Source organism: Rhipicephalus sanguineus, chromosome 2, assembly GCF_013339695.2.
Source record: "Rhipicephalus sanguineus isolate Rsan-2018 chromosome 2, BIME_Rsan_1.4, whole genome shotgun sequence".
Classification (NCBI taxonomy): domain Eukaryota; kingdom Metazoa; phylum Arthropoda; class Arachnida; order Ixodida; family Ixodidae; genus Rhipicephalus; species Rhipicephalus sanguineus.
This window is the reverse complement of record NC_051177.1, coordinates 18,961,918-18,989,719: the sequence shown is the minus strand read 5'-3', so window position 1 is coordinate 18,989,719 and position 27,802 is coordinate 18,961,918. Positions and strand designations below refer to the sequence as shown.

General features: G+C 44.7%; 1 protein-coding gene across 1 annotated transcript in view; it reads right to left on the bottom strand.

The window, feature by feature from the left end:
- Positions 1-27,325, bottom strand: part of LOC119382480 (C-Jun-amino-terminal kinase-interacting protein 4-like) — an 81,771-nt gene extending 54,446 nt beyond the window's left edge. Inside the window, 14 exon segments of the mRNA XM_049412212.1 lie at positions 1,539-1,595; positions 1,854-1,911; positions 2,921-2,938; positions 4,561-4,605; positions 6,666-6,754; positions 9,985-10,117; positions 16,972-17,062; positions 22,179-22,268; positions 22,270-22,351; positions 25,114-25,199; positions 25,277-25,347; positions 25,425-25,545; positions 26,821-26,997; positions 26,999-27,325. Coding sequence (XP_049268169.1) covers positions 1,539-1,595; positions 1,854-1,911; positions 2,921-2,938; positions 4,561-4,605; positions 6,666-6,754; positions 9,985-10,117; positions 16,972-17,062; positions 22,179-22,268; positions 22,270-22,351; positions 25,114-25,199; positions 25,277-25,347; positions 25,425-25,545; positions 26,821-26,997; positions 26,999-27,133 — 1,253 coding nt within the window. The 5' untranslated portion in view covers positions 27,134-27,325.
- Between the last annotated feature and the right edge of the window lie 477 nt (positions 27,326-27,802).

Below are 27,802 nucleotides of genomic sequence, written 5' to 3'. Positions count from 1 at the left end.
CACCTGCCCTGCCCTAAAAGGCTTGCGTCTGTATGATGATGACCTTTATATAGTGATTCATTGATTGATTGATCAATTGGTCAGGCTTATCATACCAGAGAAACATCGGCTGTGAGTTCTGGCAGAGTGCTCTCGGTACATTTTGATTGCGTGGAATATCCATGTGCACCCAAAGCACAGGAATGAATGTTTTCACATTTTGCCTTTAAGCAACTGTAATGAGAACTGTGACTTAGTAGTACACTGCTATAGCCATTGAGTAAACGCTGCAAGTTGATGCACTGTAGTACTTGCAGGCTACTGCAAGGCAGGTGCATGCAATGGAAATGAACCATCTGCATGGCACAATTCTCTAGCACTGCACAGTCCTTTCAATGTCAGACTGTGCAACCACGATGGAGGTTACAGTGATGGCGCAGTGGCCATTAATAGATGTTTAGCTGTAATTCCCAACAACTAATGCACAAGCCCAATCTTTGGTTGGAATAGGTAATACTATGGCTACACACAAACATTTTCTATCTTGTGGCAGCTGACAGTGGCATCCTGCTACAAAAACAAAATGCTAATCATCCATATAACAGCCTTTAAAATGACCATGGTAAGCCAGCACCCAAGCAGTCAATGGCAGGGAAAATGGGCAGAAAACAGAGCCCCTGGTCTCACCACAGCACATGCAGCTTATGGGAGGTGTGGGTGAAGCTACCAAGATGTAAATAGTGAGCCCTGTTTTAGCATGCAGCTTTTTCGTGACTGAGACCAAAAGTGCCCCTCAACAGCCTTATAAAATGTTTTTGCCTCAGCTTATAATTTAAAACAACAGCAGCCAGATGTTCGGTGTCTAAGAATCACACAGTGTGTTACATTTAGTTACGTTTCAAGAACTTCTAGTAGTTCACATACAAATGTGAAAAGGGAAAAGGTACACTATTTGGAGTGGCTACTCAAGCTCATTTCAGCAACCACTATCAACACTTAAATGGATGCAGCAGCATGCATTTCAAGTGCCTATTGCAAGTAGGTACGTAGTGAAAGTGCATCATTCTACATCATGTACACAGTTTGGTTACCATTTAGCAGCAAAGCTAAATGAACTACAAAAACCATAAAATATTTGCAGAAAACTACAGCCAACTTAAGAATGCTAAATACTGGTGCAAGGCTTTACACTAGTATGATGGTGAAAAAATCTTACTTAGTGTCGAAGTTAATTTCAAAACACGTATCGAAAGGAGGCCCATGCTACACTGACTCCTCGTATGTGTCAGTTATATCCAGAACTCTTCTTGTCATTTCCTCCACTTGTGATAACCATGATAAGCAAGACACGTTTGAAAATTTACATGGTCGATAGAAATGGAGCGACATGTGTTATTCGCATTCAGCAGACATAAATTTTGTACTGCAGATATTTCACTGCCTAAATGCTCAAATGAGGAAAATTTCCTGCGGGGAGATATGGGAGCTCACACAAAAGAAAAAAGAAGAAAAAAAAGCAGCAAGAGCAGCAGAAGCAGTAGCCTTGGCATCCAACTCACCTGGTAAGAAGGTCAACCCTGGCGATTAGGTCGTCTTTAACAATGTTTAGCGCATTCCTAGAAGCAGAAACAACTAGGTGTTAATATGGGCATGCAGTGGGCATAAATAGTGAAACAAATCATTTGTTAGTCCCTATGAACTTCTCTTGAGCTGCCCTCGGCATCCATATCAATAAGCACCACTGTACACAAGAACTACTGATGGTGATGATGACGTCTCTTATGAGCAGCAAACACCCTTCCATGAACTCAGCAAACATGCAGCTACTCCCAGATAGCAGATGCAACAATGACACGCCCATAGGAAACACTTACTTTGTGGCAAGGAGCTCAATGTTCTCCATGATGATGTTTTCAACCTCCTTTCCCATGCCTGCACAAATTAGCATGCATCACTGAAAATAGTCTTCACGAATAAACATTATGTGATAAAATCCAGACACAGAAGTGGTAGCTTCAGGAGTTAAATTTTGCAATGTTTATTTCATCATTATTATCTTTTTTTTTCATGTAACTGAAGTAAAAGACCCTGTTTTTACAAATAAACCAATCTGGTCGGTCGCATAAATCATTCACCAACTTTCTGCTACCCGGTATTGTGAAAAAAATTACTTTCCCTATTAACTGCAGACATGCATTATGTATCAAGGATGAAGCAGCTTCTACAAGTTGCAACCACATAAAGCATAAGCAATCAGTGCTAAGCATCAAAGTCACAAAGCTTTCAAGTTCTATGTAGCACACACTGTAAAACAGTGTAAAGCTTGGCTTTAGAAACATGCTTACTGTTATGAGGGGCTTTAAAAGAAAAGAAAAGGCAAGCATGAAGCAACACTCAGGAGACGAAAATTGCTCGAACAGGTACACTGAGAAAATGCTGATGTTAATGTGTTTTAATATCTTTATTGTTACTATTAGGATTGTGTTGCTTTTAAACTTCACATCATTTATTGATCCTTAAGGACCAATAGGGCATTAAATAAACTAGAAATATAGCTGCTGCCCCGCCACGGTGGTCTAGTGGTTATGGCGCTCGACTACTGACCCACAGGTCGTGGGATCGAATCCCAGCCGCCGCTGCCGCATTTTCGATAAAGGCAAAAATGCTCAAGGCCCGTCTACTTATATTTGGGTGCGCATTAAATAACGCCAGGTGGTCGAAATTTCTGGAGCCCTCCACTATGGCGTGTCTCATAATGATATCGTGGTTTTGGGACATCAAACCCCAACAATTATTATTATTATGAAATATAACTACTTACATACATCAAGTTAGAACAACAAAGAGCTCATGGTGAGAGCTTTGGAATCAAACCTCTGTATATGCAGCACCTATATTCATGCCAAATGACTGTTAAGAAAAACAGATGGGTCATGCTTACCGAATATGTTGTCAGTAACTGTCAGTAAGGACGTGCAAGAACAGAGGAAACAAGTTTGTTACTTAACTGTTGCACAACACTGTAGTCCTTACAATGGGTATTGCGAAAACAGCTACTATTGAACGCTTTTAGGAATGAACCCTTTCACGAGAATGCACCACACAAAAAAAGAATGCTTTGAAGCAAAAGCACACAAGCAAAACATACAACACAAGCTATGAACAGCACTCCATTGCAAATTGGCATGCCATACAAACACTAAAGAGCACAACACACACAAATGCTACTAAAGGAGCAAAGAAAATGCAGCATTGATATGAAGATATCTGGCCCAGTCACAGCACAAAGCTTCTATTTGCTGTGCCATATGATAATCCACACTGATATACAATGTTCACAAGGGGACAAAATAAGGAGTGAGGAAACAAGGAGTACAACTACTCCCTATATTGCACAAATCAGAAAAGTATACCATACCAGAATTATGTCACATACTTGGGTTTGTCTGTACATACGATACTTTACGAGGGGAAGCCCTCAAGCAAGTCATTAAAAGGGCAAGGAAGAGCAAAAATAAACAGTATTACACATAATTCATATTCATTAATGAAAATTTTCCAAGCTTAACCAGAACTTGTTAAACCAGTTCATAATCCTGTTTCCAGCAGCCTGACTCGCAAAATATTTCCTGCACTACTGTCTTGGCCAAATGTTCAACTTCGTCTTTCACAAGATGTTTGCTATAGGACACGATTGCAAACAAGTGACAGCCATTCAGAACAAAAGTATGGTTTTCCATCATCTCCTAAGGTAGTTAGAAAAAGTGCAAGTCTCAGTGCACTTTAATGCACACAATGTGACAAAGATTGTCACTACCATGTACATCATCAGACAGCATGTGGCACTTTTGCAAGCCTGAGCAAAAAAGGGCATATCCATTTGGACATGCATATAAAAAGTTCTAATAAATGCTACAAAATACTCCAGATGTTGTGAATGCAAGCTAAAATATTTCAGGAAGTTTAGCTCAGGGTGGCAGGAGGATACCAGCAATTTGAATATGCTGTAGATCATGCTAAAACAGCACCCAATGACAACCAATGCGTCCCTTTCTTTATATGCTGGGTGTAGTACCTCAAAACGCTGATTATAGCATGGGAAACCCGTAGTAGCGTTTTTGACACACATTGACAAACATTTAATGGGTATCACGTGATGCATTTTAATATGCGATTGAGCCAATTTGTTGTTGGATAAATTTCTTGTTGGATGAATGTTGCTGGATGAAGCTAGGTTAAATAGCAGATAGCTTAGAAAACCATTTACCAAAGAAACAATTCATTTTTTGGCATAAGCATATGCTCCATGGCCAGACAGGCAAGTTATCTTAATTTTCTTTGCTGTGACATGGTGCTTGGGTTTTGTGAGATTAAGATCCTGACAACCAGAAGAATGTCGAAAAATACTAAACACCACAGGCAACTGCATGTGATTCGCCTTACACATATGCATCCAAGCAGGCAGGCAAGAACTATTAAGACAAACACCTTCTATCAAAGGGCAACAGCCAGCAACAACGTACAACATACTAAGCATGGCGGGGAAAAAATAAAATGAACAAAAATGCCACAAAGGCCTACCATTTTTGCCACCGTGATTATCTGGCTCACTTTCTGCGTCACTGTCTGAGAAGAAAGGAAGAGATTAAAAAAAGTAGAAACAAGGAAGAGAAAAACGGGAGGGAGGAAAACCATGCACTCATTCAAGAGAACCATGCAGAATAGAACAAGCACTGCATGAAACCAAATCCAAGAAACAGCCCACGCATTCATGCAGCATACAGCCAATGCCAAGGAGCAGGTTCAGTTCAGTTTCTCAATAGTGAACATCAGCTGTTATCATGCCAGTTTCACACAAAGCATGTCCCTGAGCTCAGCCAAGCTTTAGTCACTGAATTTTCTGAAAATGCAGACCAGGTATGGCTAGTCTAGTCACCAATACAACTCTGTACAAAGAGATTAAGGTTATTCGTTTTTTTACCATGAACATAATATTACGCCATCTTACTGCAGCAGAAATGTCTCAAAGCAAACATAACTAATAAAGCAACAGACACAATACATTAAAAAACATGTTTTCTCGTTAATGTTCATACTCTTTTTTTTATTATGATGTGTGGTAAGGAATATAAGATACCATTTGCACTGTGAGATAAAAATATTAAATTCCTTTAGCCAAGGTGCTTTCAAAAAGTCTGCAGCAAGTTATGCTTAAACGTTAAGGAGGTAAACGAGTGGAGAGATCAGACTTGAGACAGAAAAGCATTTAAATTTGTTGTAATGACATGCATTAGTGCTGCATCAAGGGTTACAACAAGAAAAAGAAATTCTGAATTTCTTATGAGAAATGCTTGCATAAGGTGCAGCCTTGTTCCACTCGACAGGCTCAAACTCTGCAGAGAAGCCATTACAACTACAGGTACAAATGCAAGAGCCTTGATATTTTCACACAGGCAGCAAATGCCCATATGAGAAACTGAGCTGCAAGAGACACGCAGCAGCCAATACACAGAAAAGCAAACTTAAGAAGAAAGCCAAGGCATAATCAGACATGCCGCAATCATGCCTGAACTTAATTCATTCGGCTGACAAGACTAACCTGATGACGCATACTCTCCGGGGTGAACATAGTTTCCTTAGAGGGCAGCATTTATTGAGCACACAAGCAGAAGCATTGTCAGTAAGTAATGTTAGTCTTTACACGTGGCAAAAAGAAGAAATAACACACTGCCTGACTTGTTAAAACAAGGCCTTTTTCCTTCTAGGACTTCATTAGAAAATGAAAATCAAGGTAGTTAATGCCACCAAGAGTAGTACCCCTGGCACACGGGGCAAACGTAAGCGCCCTTTGAGCGATGCACTTCACCGCTAGGGTCACTTGCATGCTGTCACACAGGAATACTGAGTGACACTCGCTGTATAACGCGTTCCCCAGTGAGTGTGCTCGCCAAACTCACTTCGCTGTGTCGAAGTGTGTAGCCTCAGTACCGTGGCTTAAGAATAAATTTTAAAATACTGAAAAGTGAGTCAGTAGTATTTTTAAACCATAGTTATCGTTATGGGGACTGTTGTCATGGATTAAAATGAGCTATACTACAAAAAAATAATTTACTATTCCCACCCTTAGGCAGTTTATGGCCACTGCCACCAAGGGTATGCCATAGCATGTGCTGTGCAATAGCTGCATCTTTTGCATTTGCAGCTAAAGTTTACTGCAAGGACTGTTTATAACTATAACAAACGACTTATTGCCTAAAACAACCACCAAAGTGACACTCAGCATGCTTAAGTGCACACTCTTAAAGAGCACTTAGGTTCGCCTGTGTGACAGGTTTATTAGTCAGCCTTAAATGCAAAGTAGCACAACCGAGTACAGTACCAATGCAATACAAAGATCTAAATTAATAGACACACATAGCTTGCACACTCAATATCCCACAGCCTGCACTTTTTTTTGCTGACACACAAGTGTCTTGTGAACACAGGTGTAATAACACAATCCATTTGTATCTCCACATTTAAATTCCCTAATAAATGATAAGATGAAAAAGATCCCGTGGCTATGATCGAGCTACAAGTTACAGTCACCTTTGTGAGATCATTGCAAGGGGAGCAGGTTAGAGTGAAGAACAAGCAAAAGGTATTTCTGGTGCCCCTTTGGCTGCAGAGTACCACTAACAACTCACCTGTAACATCGGAGCCTTCTTCACCTTCAGCCATGTTTTCATCATGGAAACTGAGTTCTTGGTAAAGCGTGTTTGGCCTGCGCTGTTCTCTGAGATATTAAAAGATAAGATCATCCGAATTCACATGTGTTTTTGTGAAGCAAGCAAGGTATACGGTGTGATGACCATAACACAATAAGGCTGCGCACAATAGCTTAAGTCATGCTAAGGTTTCTGCTGCAACATCGTTTCCAGATAGTAACCACCAACATTATCAAATACAATTATTTGCTTGCATTATCCAAGTAATGTCTGCCTCCTAAGACATATGAGTCTTTGTAAGGCACCCACGCAACAATTTTTTCTAAAAATGGATATATATAACTGAACTCCAATTGATGGCGCAAATGTTAAGACAGGATCAGACAGATAAGAGTCCTGGGTGTGGAAAAGAACACACGAAGAAGACGCGCTTTATGGAATGTGCAACGGGTGTTATTTATAAGATTCCTTTGAGTTGCGACCAGATGTACATCGGCCAGACGGGCAGATGTATTAATGACCGACTAGCAGAGCATGCCCTGTCTATAAGGAATGGGACCAGATCTCATTTGCCACATCACTGTAAGGCTTGCACGTGTAAACCACTACTGGGCAGTGTGTGCATTTTGCGGAAAAGCAAAGACAAGGTGGCAAGGGAATTGACTGAGGCTATGTACATACAGAAAGCTGGCGATCTGTGTGTCAGCGTTCCTTCTATAACTCTTTATCAAAATGAGTATAGTTTCTTGGTGGATAGGTTTAGATCAAGCGGTGGTATCAGAGATTGATTTTGCTTTTGTGGTGTTGTGCGCATGCTTGAGGGTTCTTAAGCTAAGCTTTCGGAAGAATAAATTTAGTTGCGAGTGTGCGCTTGTCCGTGTCTTACATGTCTTCTACGTTCCTGTCTTAACATTTGCGCCATCAATTGAAGTTCAGCTATGCACCAACTAGCCCGACAGCAAACGTTATTAAAGGGCCCCTAAACCACCCAGAGGTCGAAATTTAGTTGTGGCGTTGCAGTTATGCACGAGACTACAGCGAACGCTGGCGGAGTTGCACGCGCTTTCTCGTTTCGCTCTTTCCTTTGCTAGGCTGCGTTCGTCGGCTCGTCTATCCACCTCTCCGAGTGCCCTTCGTTAGTGTCCGAGATGGAAACACAAGAAGCATGCGCATCTGCTAGCAGAAAACAGGCTCTTGTTCGCCCACTGACAGCGTCTCCTGCTCGAGACGTCACCTAATCATACAGGTGACGTCACGGCGGCTGTTGTCGACAGAGCAAAGGCACGGAGAGGAGCAGGCGAGCGTCTGTTGGTGGTTTAGAGGCCCTTTAAGATATATATAAGCTGGTGTAGCAACAATTTCAATACTTTGTCATTCACATCAGCAAAAGGACAGAGGAAAAAGTCGGTGTGACTAAAAATTCTGCTAAAAATTAGAACAATGATTGTGGACCCCTATGCACTGTCAATGGGACTGGTAAATTTAGTCAAGATGTTATATTTTTCTATTTACTTATTTTCTACAATCCTCAGACCATCTTTCATGTCGAGCTGAAATATTAGAACAAGATAAGCAGTAGAAGTTGAGAAATAAGCGCAAGTGTTCTGTCATCAAAAACTATGAGAAAATCTGGCTTCAGAAAATGAAAATCTTGCAGCTTCTCCAAGGTAAAGTGCCACCATCTTGGCATCATTGTGAAGAGGAGAGATCAGAGCTCAAGATAGCCCTACAATGCTGCATTTCTCCAATGAAAAATAAAACCAGCTCTATTCTGAGTCCCATTTGCTTAGCTTTGAGCTCCATTTTCTTTCAGCTCTGTTTTCTCAGCTTCCATTTTTTGTGCAGTTGCTGCCAGTCATCCCTGTGCCATTTCACGACAAGTAAAGATAAAACTATTCTGTTTTTTTTTTACTTAGATCCTGAAGCATTGACAAGTACTATAAACCTGTCCATATTTATCTGCACACCATAAAGATTTTTAGAATTGGCTTTTTGTAACAGTTGTTAGTAAGACAATATGTACAGGACACATCAGAAATTTTTTGCGTGCGTATTTGAATATTAAAAAATAAATTAATAGCTTTACAGCACAGAATGGACCCTTGTGGATATGCTTATGTAAAAATCTCCAAGAACTTATGGTTAATTATTTAATTAATTTTGGGATGAATATGAGAGCCCATCAAGTGTTGTAACTCAGAAACTACAACAGATAGCTCAAAAAGCAATTTCAGTTTTGATATCAGCTTAATAAATCACGTCTGCATGCAAAATGTCATCACTTATCCCCATAAATAACAAAAATCGTTTTTATTGCCACGTCCCCCCTTAAAAAGCATTGGTAGCCAATTAAGCAAGCACTGTACAGGCTCCTTACAACTGATTATTGTCGGCAAGGTCACTACTGTCTATATTTCACAGCTGGTTTCTTCTAACAAAGCAAAGCATGGTTTGTTGCCCTCATCAAACACAAAAAGTACTAATGAAAGGTTGCCTAATCATTCAAAATGGCTTTTTCATAGCGCCTTGACAATATCAAGATGGTAATGAAGCCCAACATCAACGCCTATGACACCATACGAGGAGCACAGCATGCTAGCTGCCATACATGCGGAGTTAACAACTTGCAAACAAAAAGCTAACCTGCCAAATACAGTCAGATGATGAGAAGCAGCAAACAAAACTCCTGACCTCAGCTGCAGATATGTACATCAATGCACAATTCTAGATGGCAAATCATCATCACGCAGAATACATTTCTGGGAAATAAGTAGTGAATTCTTTATACTTCAATGATCGTACGTACTTGAATACAGAATAGAATGCCACCAAACCTTGGCAACAACACGCATGAGCCAAATACTATCAGAATTCATAGTAATTAGTGATTGATATCAGTCTTAGTATTTGTTAAGGTCCCTATTTTTAAACAGCAAGGCCACTCACCAAAGAAAGTATACGAGTGCACAGGCCTCTAATCATAATGCAGAGAAACCTTTAGCATGACACCTTGGCAGATGAAACCCAACCGTTACAAAAGAAGGATTCTACCAAAGAACCCACGTACATATCCTGTACTAAGTAACAATCTGGCAAGCAAAGCTGCAGGACCCATTTCTTTCTTTTTTTTTTTTTTAGGCTTACCTGATGCAATTTTCACACGACCTTTTTCTATATTATGATTAAAATCAAAGTTTATGAAGTACCCCCCCCTTTCAAAGTGATGTACTTTACTACCAGAGACACAACCAAGAAATGTTTGACCACTCTCTCTTTCATCCAGATACGTAAACTTTACCTGCGCACTGTCGTTTTGTCAACACCAACTTCATCATCATGAGTAATGTCCTCAATGTCTTCCACTTCAGGAGTTAGTGATGTTGTCTCCGACATGGACATGTCCGTGCTGAACCCATCCACCCAACCACTTTCTATAGCAGGGGAACAGACAAATAGAAGATGCACCCCAAATAACTTTCATGATCTTCGTAAATATTTCCTTGCAGTAAAGACAGCAAAAGACGTTACAACAGGACATACATTTATGAATTTTTTATTTTACAAATTTCAAAAAGTAAAACGTGCACACCCTCGGGTATTATGCACTCGAAGGCTCCAGGCAGCAAGCAACATGTTTATGATTCCAGAGTCAGTTGATGCATCACTGCAACCCCATTTGCCCTACTCTTAACCATGATGCAGGGGTTGATACATAATATACAAGGGTAGGAGAATGGTTTTCCAGAAAGCTTAACAAACCTAAACAGAAGACGGATTGGACAACTGCAAACAAATCGGCACCAAGCAGCTTTTAATACTTTAATAATAATAATAACTGTTGCCAGTGGTGTACCAACTCATTCGCGAGTGGGGGGGGGGGTGGGGGGCAAACCTCGCTCACTTTGTCAGCCGTGTATATATATATATATATATATATTAGGGGTGTGCGAATATTCGAAAGTTTCGAATATTACATTCGAAATATTCGTACTCGATTCGAAAATCGTGTATTCGAAAAGTTTCGAATATTCGATAACTTCGAATATTCGAAAAATTTGAATATGCGATTCGATTATCATGCATAAAATAACTCGTCTTCCACATTTCTGCTGCGTTCGTACCGCTAAAAATGTTGCCAAGAGGAGCGATAAACATCGTAAGTACACGGAGGCACGATATCTGCCTGCGACGAGCGCCCCAATACGTATGATTTATTGCTGGTGCATCTCCGACGTGCAGCGCTTTTGGCGATCATGTAACCATACATTTTCAATATTATGCGGCCGTAACGTGCCGCACTACCACTCATTCACTATGCGGCACCACTTCTGAAGAAAGACAGTGACCCACGTGACTGGTGGCAGACTGTAGGCACCTTCAGATACCCCAGTCTGGCAAAGCTTTGCCCCATGTAACTCCCTATACCAGCCACTTCTGTTCCAAGCGAGCGTGCCTTTTCAGTGGCGGGGGGGGGGGGGTGTCTCTGTTACAAGGGAGCGCCTGCTGCCTGATCATGTGGAGCAACTCATATTTCTTCATGATGACATGTAGTCATTACATTCATTGTGCCGTGATATTTGCTTGTGTTGTGATGTGCATTGTGCTAGCCAGGACATTGTGTTCTGGAGATAGCAGTGTATGTTGTGTTGCCAGTCAGGCTGTTAATGTTTTTTTTTTCTTCAAATAGCTACATGTTAAATAAAATATTGTTACTGTGGAGGCATTTTTCCTTTGATATTCGATATTCGATTCGATATTAGAAGGTGAATGTTCGTATTCGATTCGTATTCGAAAAATTTGATATTCGCACACCCCTAATATATATATAAACAGCAAGGCCACTCACCATACATATGTATGTTATGCAGGTAATAATAGTATTACGAGCAACACATTTTAGACATTAACCACACAACTTTATGCATGAATACAATTATGTCGATGGCGGCCTTCCCAAAAGTATAGATTTGTATCATTCAACAAAATTTCGTTAATGTCTAAAAGCTGCTCACTAATAATTGCTTTTGATAAAAGGTAGCAATAACTGCACCTTTTATTTTTCCTTAAAGGACCCCTGACATCAAAATTTTTGTTTGTGACTTTTTCACAGTAATTTGTAGCTTTGTGTCTGGTAATCCCCAAGTTGAATCGTAAATGCTCGAACGTATCGTATAACTAACTCTAGCGTAGTTAATTGTGATCATTTTAGCGTCACTTCAAAATGCCCGCCTAAAAATGCGGGGGAGCACCAAAGATCACGTGCACACAAGCTATGGTGACATTAAAAGCGCAGTTTTCAAATCGCGATCCCGCACGCGGTAGAGATTGAAAGTATGTGGGTACCTCAATATGGGTTAAACCTGTTAAGTGCGTGTCCCCTCATGAAAACTACCTCGAGAGCAGCCCAACAACAGAGCGAGAGGGGCGAGGAACAATAGGCGTCGCCGGGTGCCAGTCGTGGTATTGTGTGCGCCCCGCAAACCTTCTGTGACGTCCACAATACTTGCTTTACTCGTGGAACGTCATGCGGGGCCTCGATGTACGTCATACCAGGATGTCGCGATACCGGTGGACCTAAGCTCTCACACGTACTTGAAAAGGTATTCTTCAACGGCACGAAACTTGCCTTGCTCCGCTCCTCGGAACGCTCTCCTTCCCGGTCTTGTATTAACAAGCGAACTCTTCTGCTCTATCCAGTACCGAACGTGACTGCTTGGCAGCGGTACGGTTCCCGTTTTCTTCGGCAAGCTTTGTAACAGTGTGCTTGAATTTCGTCGTAGAGTTATCGTAGCCCAGCGCAAGAGAACAGTGAAAATGCGAGTGGCTGATGATGAAACCTAAACTTCCAAAATCAACCAAGGCTGCACTGCAGCACGGACATGGTGCGGACGCAGAGAATGAGGGGCAGCGAGGGGAAAAGTTGATGCGATTGGCACTCACACGCCTCTGATGCAGAAAATAGTCCGTGCCATGTCACGTGCATGAATTCACAGCGGGAGAATGCTCGAGCAGTTCCAACAACCCGTGAACTGGTTTGTGTGTTCGGGTACGTTCCCTAGAATATAATATTCTAGGGACCACAGTTCGGGTGTTTCCGGAGAATAGAACGAAGTAATCGGAAGAAGAGACTTTGCACTCGCAGCCTGTCTTGTGTATGACCGCGCTCACCTCCTTAGTGAGGTGCGCAGCCGTCCAAAGTCTCTCTATGCGCGTGCGCCGGCAAGCTGGCTCGCGTGGGGCGGGAAGCACAGAATATGCGAGTAAGTTTTTTTTAGTAAAGCTGGCTAAATATTAGGGGTGTGCAAATTATGCGGGTAAATACGGTAAGCGGCGCTGCACGTGTGGGCTTCTTTGCCGTCCGAGTTGTATTTTGCGCTGTAAAAGTCAATTCAAGATGACTTAAGACCAACTAGCGCGGCTGTTAATTCAGCCACCTTAGTCCAGAAAACCGCGGACCTTGACCCTCTCCCTGGTCAGTAGATCAAGTTGCAGGGCGAGCTTGAAGGCTAGGCTTCCCAATGTACTCAAGTTCACTGCCATATTCGTCGCCTTGTTGCAAGCTACCACACACGTATGATAAGCAAGGCTAAGCCGGTTGATCGGAGACTAAAGCTGAAACCTTTTTTATCGCTTCCAGTTGAGCCAAACTAAAACACTCAACACTTCTGCACACTCATCGACTCACAGCGGCTTGGACATAGAGCAGCGGCAATGCTATTCCTTTTCGATGAAAGAAAATGAATTTCCTGAAACAGGAAGAGGGTTCATCGCTCCATAAAATGTTTACTGGTTTTTGCCCATAATTTCCATCGCCGATTTAAATTCCAGGCCAGACAGAGCAGAATAAAATCACACCATCTCCCGCTAAAGGGGACGATGAGGCGATGCGAAGCAGTGTTTCGGCATGTAGAGCCCGCGTTTCAGAGGGGGAGTGGAGAAGGGAAAAGGAAGAGTGGGAGGTGGAGAGGGGGAGGGAGGGGAAGTGGAGAGGGTTTGCGCATGCGCAGTAAGGGTGGTCACGCCGCACACTACCACCGGATTGAACTCCGCTATAAGATGCTTCACATCTAAAAGCATGGCAGACTGATCTAACATTATAAATCCCCGCACTCAGTGGCAGCCTGCTCTGCAATGTAGACATGTGCGCCGGACCCAAAATAACCGGCGGCGGCGCGCCAGTGTTTCCACCTCCGGCGGCGGCACACAAACGGCACGGGGTTCATCGGACCGGCGGCGGCGTGGCGTGGGGGGCCGGGGGAGCAGTGAATGCGATAAGTACACGCCGTAATGTTACATGAATGAGGGCTAGCAGCTAACTCTTTTTGCTCCGATCTCACTTAACTCAATACGGCCGCTCCCGGGAGAGAAGCGGTTTTCGGTCAGTTTGTCGTATCAGTGGTCCTAGCGCGAAGCAGTGAGATCACAGCACTCACAGGGTGCAGAACGTATACAAGCTGTTCGCTGGGGGATGTCTGCCGAAATAGCGCGTGTGCCAGTGCTCTCGACCGCGCCCTTATAGTCAAAGTTTACAGTTGCTGCTCGAGTTACGCAGTCCCTCTCCCCAGACATCCCTTCCTGCTCCATCTCCCAGCAAATGACGGGCGGGGTGTTTCCTTCTGCTTGAGGAGCAATCGACAGCAGGCCTCGCACGCGGGTTGATGTTATTCTGTGTGACAGAGATGGCCAGCTTGTTTCATCTCTGCTTTAGCCATGTTCCTTGCCAACGCTCGCGAGCTTTTACTCGTGGGTAGAACATACAATGCGCGGAGCAATGTTATCGATTTAGAGTTTATACGAAACATGACGGCGACGGTGAATGCCTGTCCTGAGTGTCCATGCAATTGCCAATGCAATAAAAAATGTACAAAAAAACGTCGAAACGGGCTCGCCTTTTTCCTGGAAAGCTGCATCGTCTCCGCTGTAAAGAGTTCGTCCGTTGGAAGAATCATATAATCCGGCGCCTTTTCCATTAGTTTCGTTCTCGCCTTCATTACCCTTCTCACAGGGGACATCTCCTCGCCACTTATTTCTTCATAAAGCACACGTACAATGTCAGCAATAAGCGTTGAACCTATCAGGATTTCGGGCTTGTCGGCTACAATATGTTAGCTCTGCATGCGCGGTCGCAAACGCACAAAATGGAGCGAAATTAGTTAATCGCTCACGATAGTCGTGCGAGAGAAGCAAGAGCGGGTGGGCGGCTGCATAGCAAAGCAGTATGGGAGACAATTCACAACTGTTATTTCTCGTAAATGGACCAGTCGAGAGTATGTACCCTGATGATGTCACATGAATCACTGTTCTGGCATCACAAAGTGCACCGAAAGGCAAGAAACGCCAAGAGAGAATAACGCGCTCATTGTTTTTGTTTTTTTCTTGTATTTTCACAGGCTGTTTAGGGGCCCTTTATAAAAACAGGGCGTGCAAACACGGGCACAGGAGAGTAGTCAAGGCACCAGAAACGCCGCTAACTGAAAAGTCACACAGCAGCGGAATCGAAGGGAGACACAAATATTTGTCTGCGCATTCCCACGTAAGAGGCCATACGTATTAATCAAGTGCGAGCAGTGGTCTACGTGAGAGATAGCTGTTCACTCTCTCGACTTTTCTCTTATGTCCGTGTTTCCACGTCATGTCTTCTTAACATGAATACCTACCAACTAGCTCAGCTATATTCTAAGTTTGCCATTCTCTTTACTTCTGTATTTATTTATTGATTTATTCGAGTCAGAATGAAAGGAAAAAGTGTACTAATGCACCGAGATATATATATTACTTATCTATTTTATTTATTTATGCACAGTGTACTAGGTCCAAGACTCCAAGAATATGCTATCCAGCGAGTTGGGTCGTCGCCCTTTAAGGCTGGAAGACGCGGCAGCGTTTAGGTCAGGCAATACTCGCAATATTTCTGAAGAAAAAGATACAACTTCTGGGGAGCTATTTTCGATGTGTTCATCCAAAGGAGATGTCCACAGTCCATTTCGGCAGAGCGCATTCAGTGATTCGAAAAAGTGGTGAGCCGTGATGTCACCTCGCTCTTGACCACGTCACCGCACCGAACTCGCCAGCACATTCCTAGCATAAGAGAGTGGACGAAATGCACAGAAACAGGAGCTTTTCAAGTCTGAATTTGCACATGAATGTGTCCCAGATGTTTGAGAACGATGCAGGGAATGCGTACCAACCTTACAGCTGCGTTAGACGGGCGGCCTCATTAAACCTAAATCGATGGCTAACACGATCAAAAGACATGTGCACCGAAAAATCGGATCTCTGAGGGTTGCGTTCGTTGCACTGAAGCGCATTCCATCCCTATCACTTGTGTCGAGAGTGTTTCGAAAGCTTCGTGATGTCATGATGGCGCTGCAGAACAAGAACTGGAAACAGGGGGCGCGCTTCTCCCCGAGCTTCCGCTATTTAGCGGCTGCTGAAATGGACAGTCCATTACATGAACACATCGGGAAAAGCTACTCCGGCGAAGTGCTGTATTTTATTTCCAGATTCCCCATTTGGATTAAAAGAAAAGACTAACGGCGGTGCGCCGCAATTATTGCGCGGCGGCGGCGGCGTGATCTCTCTTGGGACTTCGGCGGCGGCGGAAGCGGCGTGACCAAAAACAGGTGGCAGCGCACACCTCTACTGCAATGTTAGAGCACAAGGCGCGAAAGTGTCGCATAAGCGGCTTGCACCGCAGAGAGCCTAGAGTGCGTGGTCATGAGACGCGGAGGACAATCTTCAACACAGAAGCGTCGGAAAAATTTCATTATATAATTACGTGATTGCTGTGTTGAAGGAAAACTCAACTGTTGCTTTTCCAGCGTGCAGCTGACAGTGACCACTATCGAAAGTGGGGGGGCTCCGCCCCCCTACCTCTTCTCAGTGGGAGGGCTAGTAGCACCCCCTTGGCACCCCCCCCCCCCAGTAGACATGCCTATATGACTGTTGCGGTTTAATGTCCCAAAACCACAATAAGATTATGAGGGACGCCGTAATGAGGGCTTCGGAAATTTCAACTACTTGAAGTTCTTTAACATGCACCACACAGGCTTCAAGCACTTCACCTCCACTTGAAAATGCAACTGCAGCAGCCAGGATTCGATCCCGCAACCTTCGATTTTAGTACTTTGAAAAAAGAAATACTTACGCCATGAAAAGTAGAATACATAAGAGGCAACTTGTAGTCGCTGTGACACGCCCAATACAAAGCCATTTACAGGACACAAAGCACACAAATGCACTGTCACACCTGCCTCAAACAAAGTACAAATCATTGGCAACTTACTTTGCACTTGGCCAACCTTAGGAGGCAGGTGTTCAGCAGGTGCTGCCTGTGGAGGCTGTGGAGCAGGAGGAACTGTACCAACATGAACTTCCTGCAGAACAAGGCACAAAGGAATGTCTGCTCTATCATAAACATGGCACCAAAGTAAATCTGGATATTATAGACCCACTACATTAATATTTCATCAATAATGCAAACAAGCTGCAAGGCAATGCCAGCTGCATGCCTAACTTTCTCTAATGTAAAAAAAAAAGTAACTATGATGTTAATTACAAAAATGGTTTCTGCAAAAATCTTGCTACAGTGACACGGCTGTAACTACGATGCAGAATTTTTAGGCAACTCAATAGAGAGCAGATCAAAATAAATGCAATTTTTTAAAACTAAAACAATCAGCTTTATCGCACACAGCCTATTAATAAACAGACTATATATAACTAGTTGGGCTCTCTGACACAACTGTTAATTGGGTAAAGGCTAACCTGCACAACTGTGATTGTCACATTGCCGGCACAGAGAACAGGACAAAACAGTAATGATGCTCATGGACACTCTTTAGAGCTGCCAAAGTAATCGCAAATATCCAAAAGTATGTTTTAATATTCTTCTTTTCACCCTGTAACATATTGGCAGAGGTGTGGGCTTAACTTAGCAGTCGGTTAATATTAATACCTCTCAAATGTGCTAATGAGACCTTGACTTCACAAAGACTATGACCAAATATAAGCTTAGCAGTTATAAAGCAACAATATGTCCAGGAGAACTCACACCACACCACAAGTCAATATATGATTCTCTTGCCTGGTTTGTCGATTAGGTACAGCTATCGTAATGTACCTAAAGATGCCTTACCCCTTCCCTTCACCCCATACCATGTCTTCTATGCTACTGACTTCTTTAAACAAGAGTAGAAAAGCATTCAAGTAAACATAATTCAACAACCCTCACAAGATGTGAAAACATATTCTCAATTAAACATGAATGCAAGTACTACAAGCATGCACTAGTCACAAATAACAGAATTTGTGCCAGCAATGGAGCAGATGCCCATGCATGTCAACTTTATGTTGTTTCTTTTCAGGTTATTTAAAAAATTATTGTGAAAAATCAAAGAGAACGTCTAAAAATTGAACGCTGCATTAACGCAACTTATGCCTCTTCATGTGGTCAAGAACACACCCACCTAGTATTTTTTTCCTTTTGTGGCTCTATGCACCTTTTGCAATGTGCTGTGCCTCCATTCAGTTTTTAACACACATTATCACAACCAAGTTGCCTATGCGGTGCTTTATTGTTTGTTTGTTTCCATTAAAAATGTTCAAAACCGTTTAGGGCCCATCTTTCACTCTGACTGTTAGGGCATACACATGAGTACTCAAGTTTCGTCTATAAAGGTTTAAAGATGACTACACCCTAAATATCAAGAATGCTTTCATATTATGAGATGTCTGAATTGAGGCAAAACATACGACCACTGTCTATAGACCTTTTAAAATTTTCACGCTGGGGAGGCGCCACACGAATGTGTGCCGTCTAACATGCGAGTTTGGCGAAATCTTCATCATGGGCTGCGCCTACTCGAACTAGCACATTATCCATGTTAAGGTGAAGTCCCAGCTAGAACCTGTGTTCACCGATTGTGCATTTGCTTCGACTGTTTTGTTTAGCATCGTCACTGCCTGAACTGCTCAGCGGCGCGCACTGGCACTTGCACGAGCTCCGCTTCTATGGACGGTGCTTTGTTGTCGGCACCAGCAGCAGCAAGCATACCAGGCCGATAAGGTGATAAGTCAAGTGTTCCTGCAGACATCTACTGCTTTCCTTTATTGGCATACTAAAAAATCAAGTCGAAGAGATTATCCATCAGTATCACACCTCTGTGCATCCGCTCGTGGCACGTAAGTTGGTCAGCAGTAAACATTGTATCCTTCTTCACAGATACCTTGACCTACATTCACCCCAACGATGTCAAAGACTAGGTCGAGGACACGCGCGAGTGGCCAGAAATATGGCAATTGAATATTGCCTATATCTCGATGAGGCAAATGCATGGGGTCTTCGCCAGGTGTGTGACTACGAGACACTGCTGTCGCACAACTACAGTGCAGCCTGGCTGGGTGGGTCAGTTGCTGGCGCACAAAGTGAGCAAAGAAGTCATGCTAGTGAAGGGGGATGTGAGACTGTCGCAAGCTGTAAACAGTAGGCCCCATCACATGTGGGATTCCGCTAGGCCCTCCGGTGAAGTCTGGCACGTGGACTGCACATGCGTAGCCGATTCGAGGTAGAGTTTGCAGCCGTGTCAGCGCTGTGTTACGGAAGATTAAAGTATGAACCTGCAATATTCTCGTGAGTCACTGCGTGGATCACCAGCGGCTTGCATACCTTGTCCTTCGTATCCAGAATATAGCATGGGAACTTGTTCTCGTCAGTTTTCTTGCCGCCAACAAAATTCCGGGAACAGAGGCGTGACAATGGCAATAGATGGAAGTTGTTCCGATTTACTGAAGCCACCCACTGCTGCCACAATTCAGGCGACGAAGGAAAACGATGCAGGACGAACATGCCACACTTGCACTCATCGCTTCGCGTGCTGAGGACACACGATTGCACCCAAAATATTTCTCTTCCACTGCTTGTTCGTTCACCCATAAACAGGACCTTTTTATTGAGAGAGATGACTCACACGATACATTTTTATGAGTAACTTTCCGTGAAAAAGTTTGCGGGGGGAGGTCAAGGTACCTCCTCCCCCTCTCCCTCCTCAACTCACGCCTCTGATAAATAAATATTGAGCTGACGTATGAACGGTAGCGCGTTGAAGTAATTGGGAGTATACGTGAGTATAGACGTCAGCCGACATAAGGCTGATAGTAATGCTGAAGTTGAGTAGATAGGACCATGGGTCGGCAAAAAATGTGGAGCTCACTCAGACTCACTCATGCAATATATTTTGCCCTTAGGGCTCACTCGGACTCAGACTCACCAAAATTTTTCCCAACCGAACTCACTCGGACTCAGACTCACAAAAACTTTACTCACCCGGACTCACTCAGACTCAAACTCACGTCGCGATATGAGTCTGAGTGAGTCTGAGTGAGTCGACTCATGAGTGAGTTTGCCGACCTATGCCCATAAACGACACAGTGATGGCCAGATTATTGGCTATAGTAATGCAGTAAATTTTCTGCCATGATAGTCACTTCATATTGGAGACAGGCGCATATCACACTCGTATGAAAGCATGCCGAACACAAACATAGCAATGCAACAGCTCAAAGCACGGTGGCAACACTGAAAGCATACTTTCGACGCCTGCAGCTCACAGGTTTGAGGGTGCTCCTGTGAAAAGGCCTATACATACATGAGATTACGCTGTCAATGTACTGTTATGACTGACCATCGGTGGTGACGCGGTGTCTATGAGAATGGACGGGTGATGCGTTCTCAAACTACTGGGGACACCTGAATCCTTCCCAGAAAAGGCCTCCCCGTGACGGGAAGTGCTAAAAAAGGGGAAGAGCATCGTGCGAGCTTGGACGGGCAGCAGAGGTACAGTGAACTATCAGAGGGACATCAAAGATGGTGCCGTCTTCGCAATGGGCCACTTTGACATGGTTTGGTATGCTGCTGTGCAGACCGGTCCTGTATGTTTTGACAAGAGCCATTAAGTCACCATAAACCCTTTCGTGCCCTTCTGGGGAGAGGCAGATGAACTTGCCCGAGTATCCTGTTCTCCCGGCTGACCCCACAAGAGTGTCATTGACCGCAGGAACTTTGCTGCATCAACAAGTGCAAATTGCAGTGTTATCTTCGAAGTGCCAAATTCACCGTAGAGACTGACCACTGTCCCCTTACCTGGCTGCAAACCGCGACATCAAGGAACAGTCGCCTTCTGAGGTGGAGTTTTGATTCTTCAGCAATATCAGTTTGACATAAAGTATAAGAAGGGCAAATTAAATGGAAATGCAGACGCGCTTCGCCGCTCTTTCTAATTGATCCAGGTGTGCTCTTCCTAGTGTCTCGAAATTGATATTTGAGTTTTTCTTTTCGTGCAACTGTTTGTGTGATTGTGTAACGTAACGTGTTTGGTTTCTCAGCATGGGTGAGTCCTCTTTGGCCTGGTTTACTTGGAGGCGGCCGAGTGCTTGCTTGTGCATGTGGTTGAGTTTCAGAGACGCCGAAGAATTTGGTCAGCAACTAACCAGACAATGTGACAAGAGAAGGCGAGCTTCTGGCACTCAACTGCGGAGAATTCCGTCATCCCTACGAGCAGCAGCGGTGACTGCTACCCTCTGTTACTTCACTGGCAAGGGAGGGAGTTGTCATGACTGACCATCAGTGGCGACGCGGGGTCTATAAGAATGGACGGGCAATGCGCTCTCATACTACTAGGGACACCTGAATCCTTCCCAGAAAAGGCCTCCCCACAACGGGAAGTGCCCCAAAAAGGGGAAGAGCATCATGCAAGCTCGGACGGGCAGCAGAGATAGAGTGAACTAGCAGAGAGACGTGAAATATGGCACCGTTTTCATAATGGGCCAATTTGACAAGGTTTGGTACACTGCGGTGCCGACCGGTTCTGTATGTTTTGACAAAAGCCATGAAGTCACCGTAAACCCTTTCCTGCCTTTCTGGAGAGAGGCAGATGAACTTGCCCAAGTATCCTGTTCTCTCGGCTGAACCCACAAGAGTGTCATTGATCGCAAGAACTTTGCTGCATCAACAAGTGCAACAAGCCCTCGGCGACAGTGTTGTTGGCTGGTGCCATGGTGGGTGGTGTCGTGTGTGTCATTGGTTACAATCAAGAAAGAGGAGCCAGCCTGAGGGGTTATAACAACGGTGCCGAGTGAGACAAGAGGCTCTGAGCCCTGGGTTAATGGCTCATCCAGTTCGCTCATCACTGAACTCTTCCCTTTTCACTATGTAAATAAGCGTATAAAAAGTGTTAGTAAACTTGTTTGTTTTCGTTTTCCCAACTTGCAAGCATCAGTTCCTCAACCCGGAGACTCAGTTACGCTACCAAATGGAATCCGGGTCCAGGGCAACCCTAACATCGCAACAGTTAGTGGTGGGACGGAGCGGAACCCAGGTCACAACAGTACCATAGTGTCTGAGCATGAGCAGAACAGTTACCAGAGCAATAACATTCATACAACTTTCCACATAGTCATGAAAGGCTCTGCACTCTGCATGGTTTAAAAACTAACCTGTATTTCACTTTTGAGGCTGGCATTGGAATCGTTGCTCTTTGTAGGTGAGATGAGGTCTGGGTAGTCTGGTGATGTTGGAATTAGTCTTAGCTGGAGTGGTTTCACCTGAAAGGCCCAAGGAAGCAGGGCCACCAGGAGACTTGCTGAGTGCAAAGTGCATTCCCGTCTTGCTGCTCATCCACATGGAAGGAAAACAAAGGGTAAATAACATCATTCCAGCAATACTTGCAACAGTGTCAACATTAAAACTGCGTGCTCAAGATGCCTTCATAATTTGGAAAGAACAAGAGGACGATCCAGGAAACAACTGGCAGATGGCAATCACAGAACAAAATGTGCGACTGCAATAGACAGTACATCACTGCCTCACATTGGTGCTGGCAGAGGGGCGCAAAAAGGCCACTTGCCCCCCCCCCCCCCAGCCACACCAAAACTTGCCCCCCTCCCAAGCCACACCAGCATGGTCCCCTCCCCCACCATGATGGAACACGGGTTTGCACCCCCTAACACAAAATCCTGCCTATGCCCATGCCGCCTCATAAAGCTTTCATCATTAAGCAAACATGTTGAATAAGTTATAATGACCACTGTCCCCATGTGTAAGTGCCCTTCACCTCAACACTCTTCCCCAGTGTTTAAATAATATCTGGGGTTTTACGTCCCAAACCACGATATGATTATGAGAGACGCCGTAGTGGAGGGCTCCGGAAATTTCGACCATCTGGTGTTCTTTAACGTGCACCTAAATCTAAGTACCTAAGTATCTAAGTGCACCTAAATCTAAGTGTTGCCAAATGGGATCAAGTGCAGCCACTTAACCCGACAGTGCATTGTGTCTACTGCTGTAGCTTGTGGTAGCAATAGTCATGGCCTTTCAATAACACTCCTCGGCAATTCCAGAGCCATAATTTTACACTGAGGCATGTCTAGGTACTAGAAGAAAGCACAGGAATGTTTTAAAGCAACTGTCACTCAACTCAAGGGGCAGAGCTGTAATCCACTGTCAATGAGACATAACTTTATTTTTGTCCTTGCTGGGGTCAAGGGAGGCGGGGGCCGGGAGACTAGCCCTACCGGAGCCCCCCTTCCTCAGGCGGCGGCCAGACCTTGGGTCTTGGCGGCGTCTTCGGCCAGCCGGACTGCCCAGAGTTGGTCATCCGGGCACGCGCTGAGCAGCATAGCCTCCCACTGCTCGGGCGTGGTAATCTTAAGTTTAGGGTTCTTGCTGTGTTTGGTGGTGTGTGTCGCTGCGGGACATGCCCAGATAATGTGGTCGAGGTTGGCGCGAGCCATCCCGCAAGCTTTGCACTGTGGTGTGTAAACGTCCGGGTATATGCGACTGTACAGCGTGGGTGTAGGGAATGTTCGCGTCTGTAATAATCGCCATGTTGTCGACTGTTGCTTATTTAGCGACTTGTCAGGGGGTGGGTACTTCAATCTTGCCCTGCGGTAATGCATGACAATTTCACCATGCCTGCTCGGCTCGTCGGGAGGGTAGCTGCTCTGATGACGGGTGACGCGCCCGATGGACGAGTAGCACTGAGCCAAAATGTGTGTGCATGTTTGCATAGGCATGCGCATGGGGGGGGGGGGGGGGGGGTCAGACCCCCCCCCTGTTCTCCTAAGAGGGGGGGGGGCGCAAAGTCAGCCCCACACATTGACATAATAGGGAGGGGGGCGCTGCGACGAACCTTTGCCCCCCCCCCCTTGGGGAACCCTGCACATGCCTATGCATGTTTGTGGATATGGGAATGGTGGAAAATAAGCTTAAAGGGCCCCTCACCAGGCCACATATAAAATTTTAGTTAGACGCTGGAAGTTGTTGTGTGCCGAATGAAGAGCAGTATGCCGCAAGAATTTTTCAAATCGGTTCATTACGAGCTGAGAAAAACAATAATTTGTAGCAGCGCGAAACCATGATGCGAGGAGGCGAGTTTCGAACCCTTGCCACTCGCCCCGTGTAGCCTTCGCAAGCCAAATCTCTTCCCTGCCCTCTTCACTTGACACATACGCATGAACACGTCATGCGCATGCATGGTCACGTGCGCGTGACGTGCCCGAGCCAGCCCGAGCACGCGAGCGGCGTTGTACGGCTGCTACCTTTTTTTTTTATGTAGCGGCCATGGGCGTTTTGTCGGCGTTCTCTGTGGTGTACTGCCTGTTTCTGCTGGACGCGCATAAAAGTTGAGACATTTGTACGGGCACGAGAGTGGCGGTATTATGAGCCAGTGCCGCATTAACGTTTACTTGGACGCCGTAGAATAAAAGAGCATAATGAGTGCTCGAAAGCGCCAGAACATTACTTTCGTTTCCAGGGCTGGCGTCTGCTCGAACCGCGGGGACACGAACGCATGGGAAAGGGAGGCGCATTAGCCCCGCATCTCGCTGCAATTCACGAAAAAGAAGTGAAAAAGACGCACACATTCCCTTTGTGTGTCTCATTATTTCTCTCAAGTTTTATTAATCTATTCAAGCAACAAATTACACAAACTACACATGTCGTGTCAAATAATTAGCGCAGCGTCACGTGCTACTGTTGGCGACGTCAGAGCACAGTCGTCTACGTAAGAAGTGACGTCACAGCCCTACCATCTACGTGGGGCCATTTTCTCATGTACGTCATCCCCTCATTCTCTAAAGCGCGCGCCCGCGAGAGGAAGGGCAAGCAGCGTTCACCTTGAAATTTGGCCCATTTACGCGGCTCGTAGCGTTGCAAATTTTGGCAGATGTAATCGTGAACGCCCAGTGCATGCATTGCGCTCGTCAGCTCAAAATTGTCAAACCTGGTGAGGGGCCCTTTAACAAAAGCTATTTGCAAACAGCCCTCCCAGCATAACTATGAATGATACAAACAATGGGTAAAGTCTATGGTATGCCTGTACTATCAGCTCCAAAGTAGTGACTTAAAAAGAAGTCTTTCATAAACACTCACCTTCCTTTCACACCTGACATCTCCATTCTGTCAGAGCCAAACAATATTTTTGTTCTTTCAATGTAATCCATGTGTGTCTTGAATAACTATAAGCAAACAAATAAGCATGCACATAGAGTACCAGAAAACAGCACAAATACATTTCTTTTCAGGCATTACTTACTTCAGTGTATCTTTCATGCAGTTTTGCATACTCTTTTTTCATTTCAGACTCCTTTTCTTCTAATCTTGAAGCTGGAAAGTCGTTAAAGAAAGATAAATGACCGAAATTTCAATGCCAGCAGCTGTGATCCTTGATAAATGCAACACACCATGATCAGACGAATTTTTCGACTTGAGCTCCAGTATGCGGACCGCAGACTCCAGCCCCTCAACCTTTCCTTCAAGGTCCCGGCGATCATCATCTACAGTGTATTCAACTTCTAAAAGTTTCTGTAATGTAATCACATAAAAAATTAAAATAAACAGCCACACATAACAGCTGACAATATAGTAAACCAAATATCAATACGATCCTAAGCGATATTCGCGCAGTTACCGCTATATGCATGCAAAGCTAAGCTTCGAAAATTACCACGCGCATAAAAGATACAGACCAGCCAGTGAACACAAATGAATACCAGGAGAGCTACAATGGTGAGGTGCAGTGCAAGACACAGATGGCAGCATTCCGGAAGCCAAAAAGACATTTAACCAAGAGTAAAAGAACGACGAACGCAATTGCGCACGCATCGAGGAATACCCACACGGTCGGACCACGCAGAGGATACACCCAAGCACGGGAAGTGGGCGATTGCGGCCTTGCAGAGTTATGATTGAACGGAAAGTTCAATGAAACAAGACGAGGTGTTTCATCGCTGACGACACGGGTTTCAAATCAAGGGTTGTGGTGGAAGTGTACGAGACATTTCTCATAGCTCGTTTATTTTTTTTTTTTTCCGTCGACGGCACTTGACAACCAAAGTGTGAAGAGAAACTACCCATGTTCTGGTGTTGCATAACACGTAGCGCCCCGTGCCCGCACCAAACAATACAAACTAGGTCACCCTTCCAACAGGGCTTCGAAGGTTCCTCGGGTGGTCGAACAGCTGACTCGCGCCTCACCGGCGCCCGATTGCTTACGGCCATTACGGCACTCGCACGGTGTCGCATTGTTCCACAACACATATGGCTGGCTACCGTATGTACACTACTGCACGTCGCTCGTGGAAACATGAGCCACCACTATCGCAATGTCATGCGACGAAGAAAGCAATACACATGACATGAACACAACATGCGTATGATAACTTTGTTTTATTTTCTCTTTCACGTTTTGTTGCAAACATCTGATGCATAAAGAGAAAGCATCTTGATCATCAACAGAAATGACGATAGTTAATCTGCCAGGTTCAACGACGAACTGAGCCAGCCTGTGATCGAGCCCGTGACCGTCGACCTAAAATATGGTGAAAGGAGTTACGCTCCGAATACTACCAGACTACAGCAGTGTGGTGTTGGATCGCTCTTGAACGCTTCTATATAGAATGATCTCCAGGATGAATCAGGCTCACTAGTGAAGTAAGCGCATGAACCTATCTCTTGCCAACATTTCACAACGCTCTGCACCGGAAGTTGGCTCCCTGATTCTAGGCTGTCGTTCGCTCTTAGCTACGTACAGCAATGTCGAGAAAATAATACGTTCTAGTAACATGCACATAACATCACCTGTTCGGCGGCTTTCCTCAGCTGTTTTTCGCGTTCGTACTGTGTCACCAACTGTTCGTTATCCTCTCGGAGCAGCTCCAGTTCCACTTCATGCTCTTGGTTCTCCATGCAAGCCAAATCCAAGCTCTCCAGAACGTTCACAACGAGTGGCATAAGGTCTTTGACCACATCTTCGTCGATACTTCTCGATCATACGCTGAAACTCCTGGTAGATATTACCAGCCAACGTCTGCACCTTTTCGGACATCACATCGTGCGTCTCTTCGTTCGTCGTCCCGTAGACGGTTTCCTGCATCGGAGATTCCGTCTCCATGTTTGTGGAACCTTTGCTGACTGCTGTGAACAATATGTTACTCCTCAGTCGATGAAATACTGCAATTTAGGGCGTGGAGACGCTGATTTCCTAGGCCTAGGGCCTGGATACCCATAACGATTGGGGCAGATGCGAAGTTTGTCTGCTGAGCTGACCGACGACTGCCAAGCCGACGACGACGAGCGCATGCGTAGTCGTAGATACGGGAGAGAAGTACGGTCAACTTTAGCGCGTGCGTTGGCCATGCTCTGCTTCCTCAGGGTTTCTCCTTTCCGCGCTTCGATGACGGCGATGCGGTCGCTCGCGAGCGTGACCGTCCACTGAAAGATTTAAAAAATAAAAAAGAAATGAGCAAGGCAACAAAAGCCATTCGCACACTTTCCACAGCAACAAGACACTGTAGCGCTTGTTCCTCACGGCGAGTGGTTCCTTCTCTCCTGCCTTAATTTCTCTCTCTCTCTCTCTCTCTCTTGAGGGAGAGATTATTCTCTCTCCATTTTCTTTAAATGTAATATCTTACTTTCTTTTGATTTTTTCTGGCGGATCCCCTGCAACAAACAGCTGCGTTCAGTTTGACGCGAAACCTTCACAAATATCACAGAAAAATAAACGGCACAGGCTCGAAGAGTCTGCTAAAATGCTGACACGTATCTCGTCAAAAAATTAAAA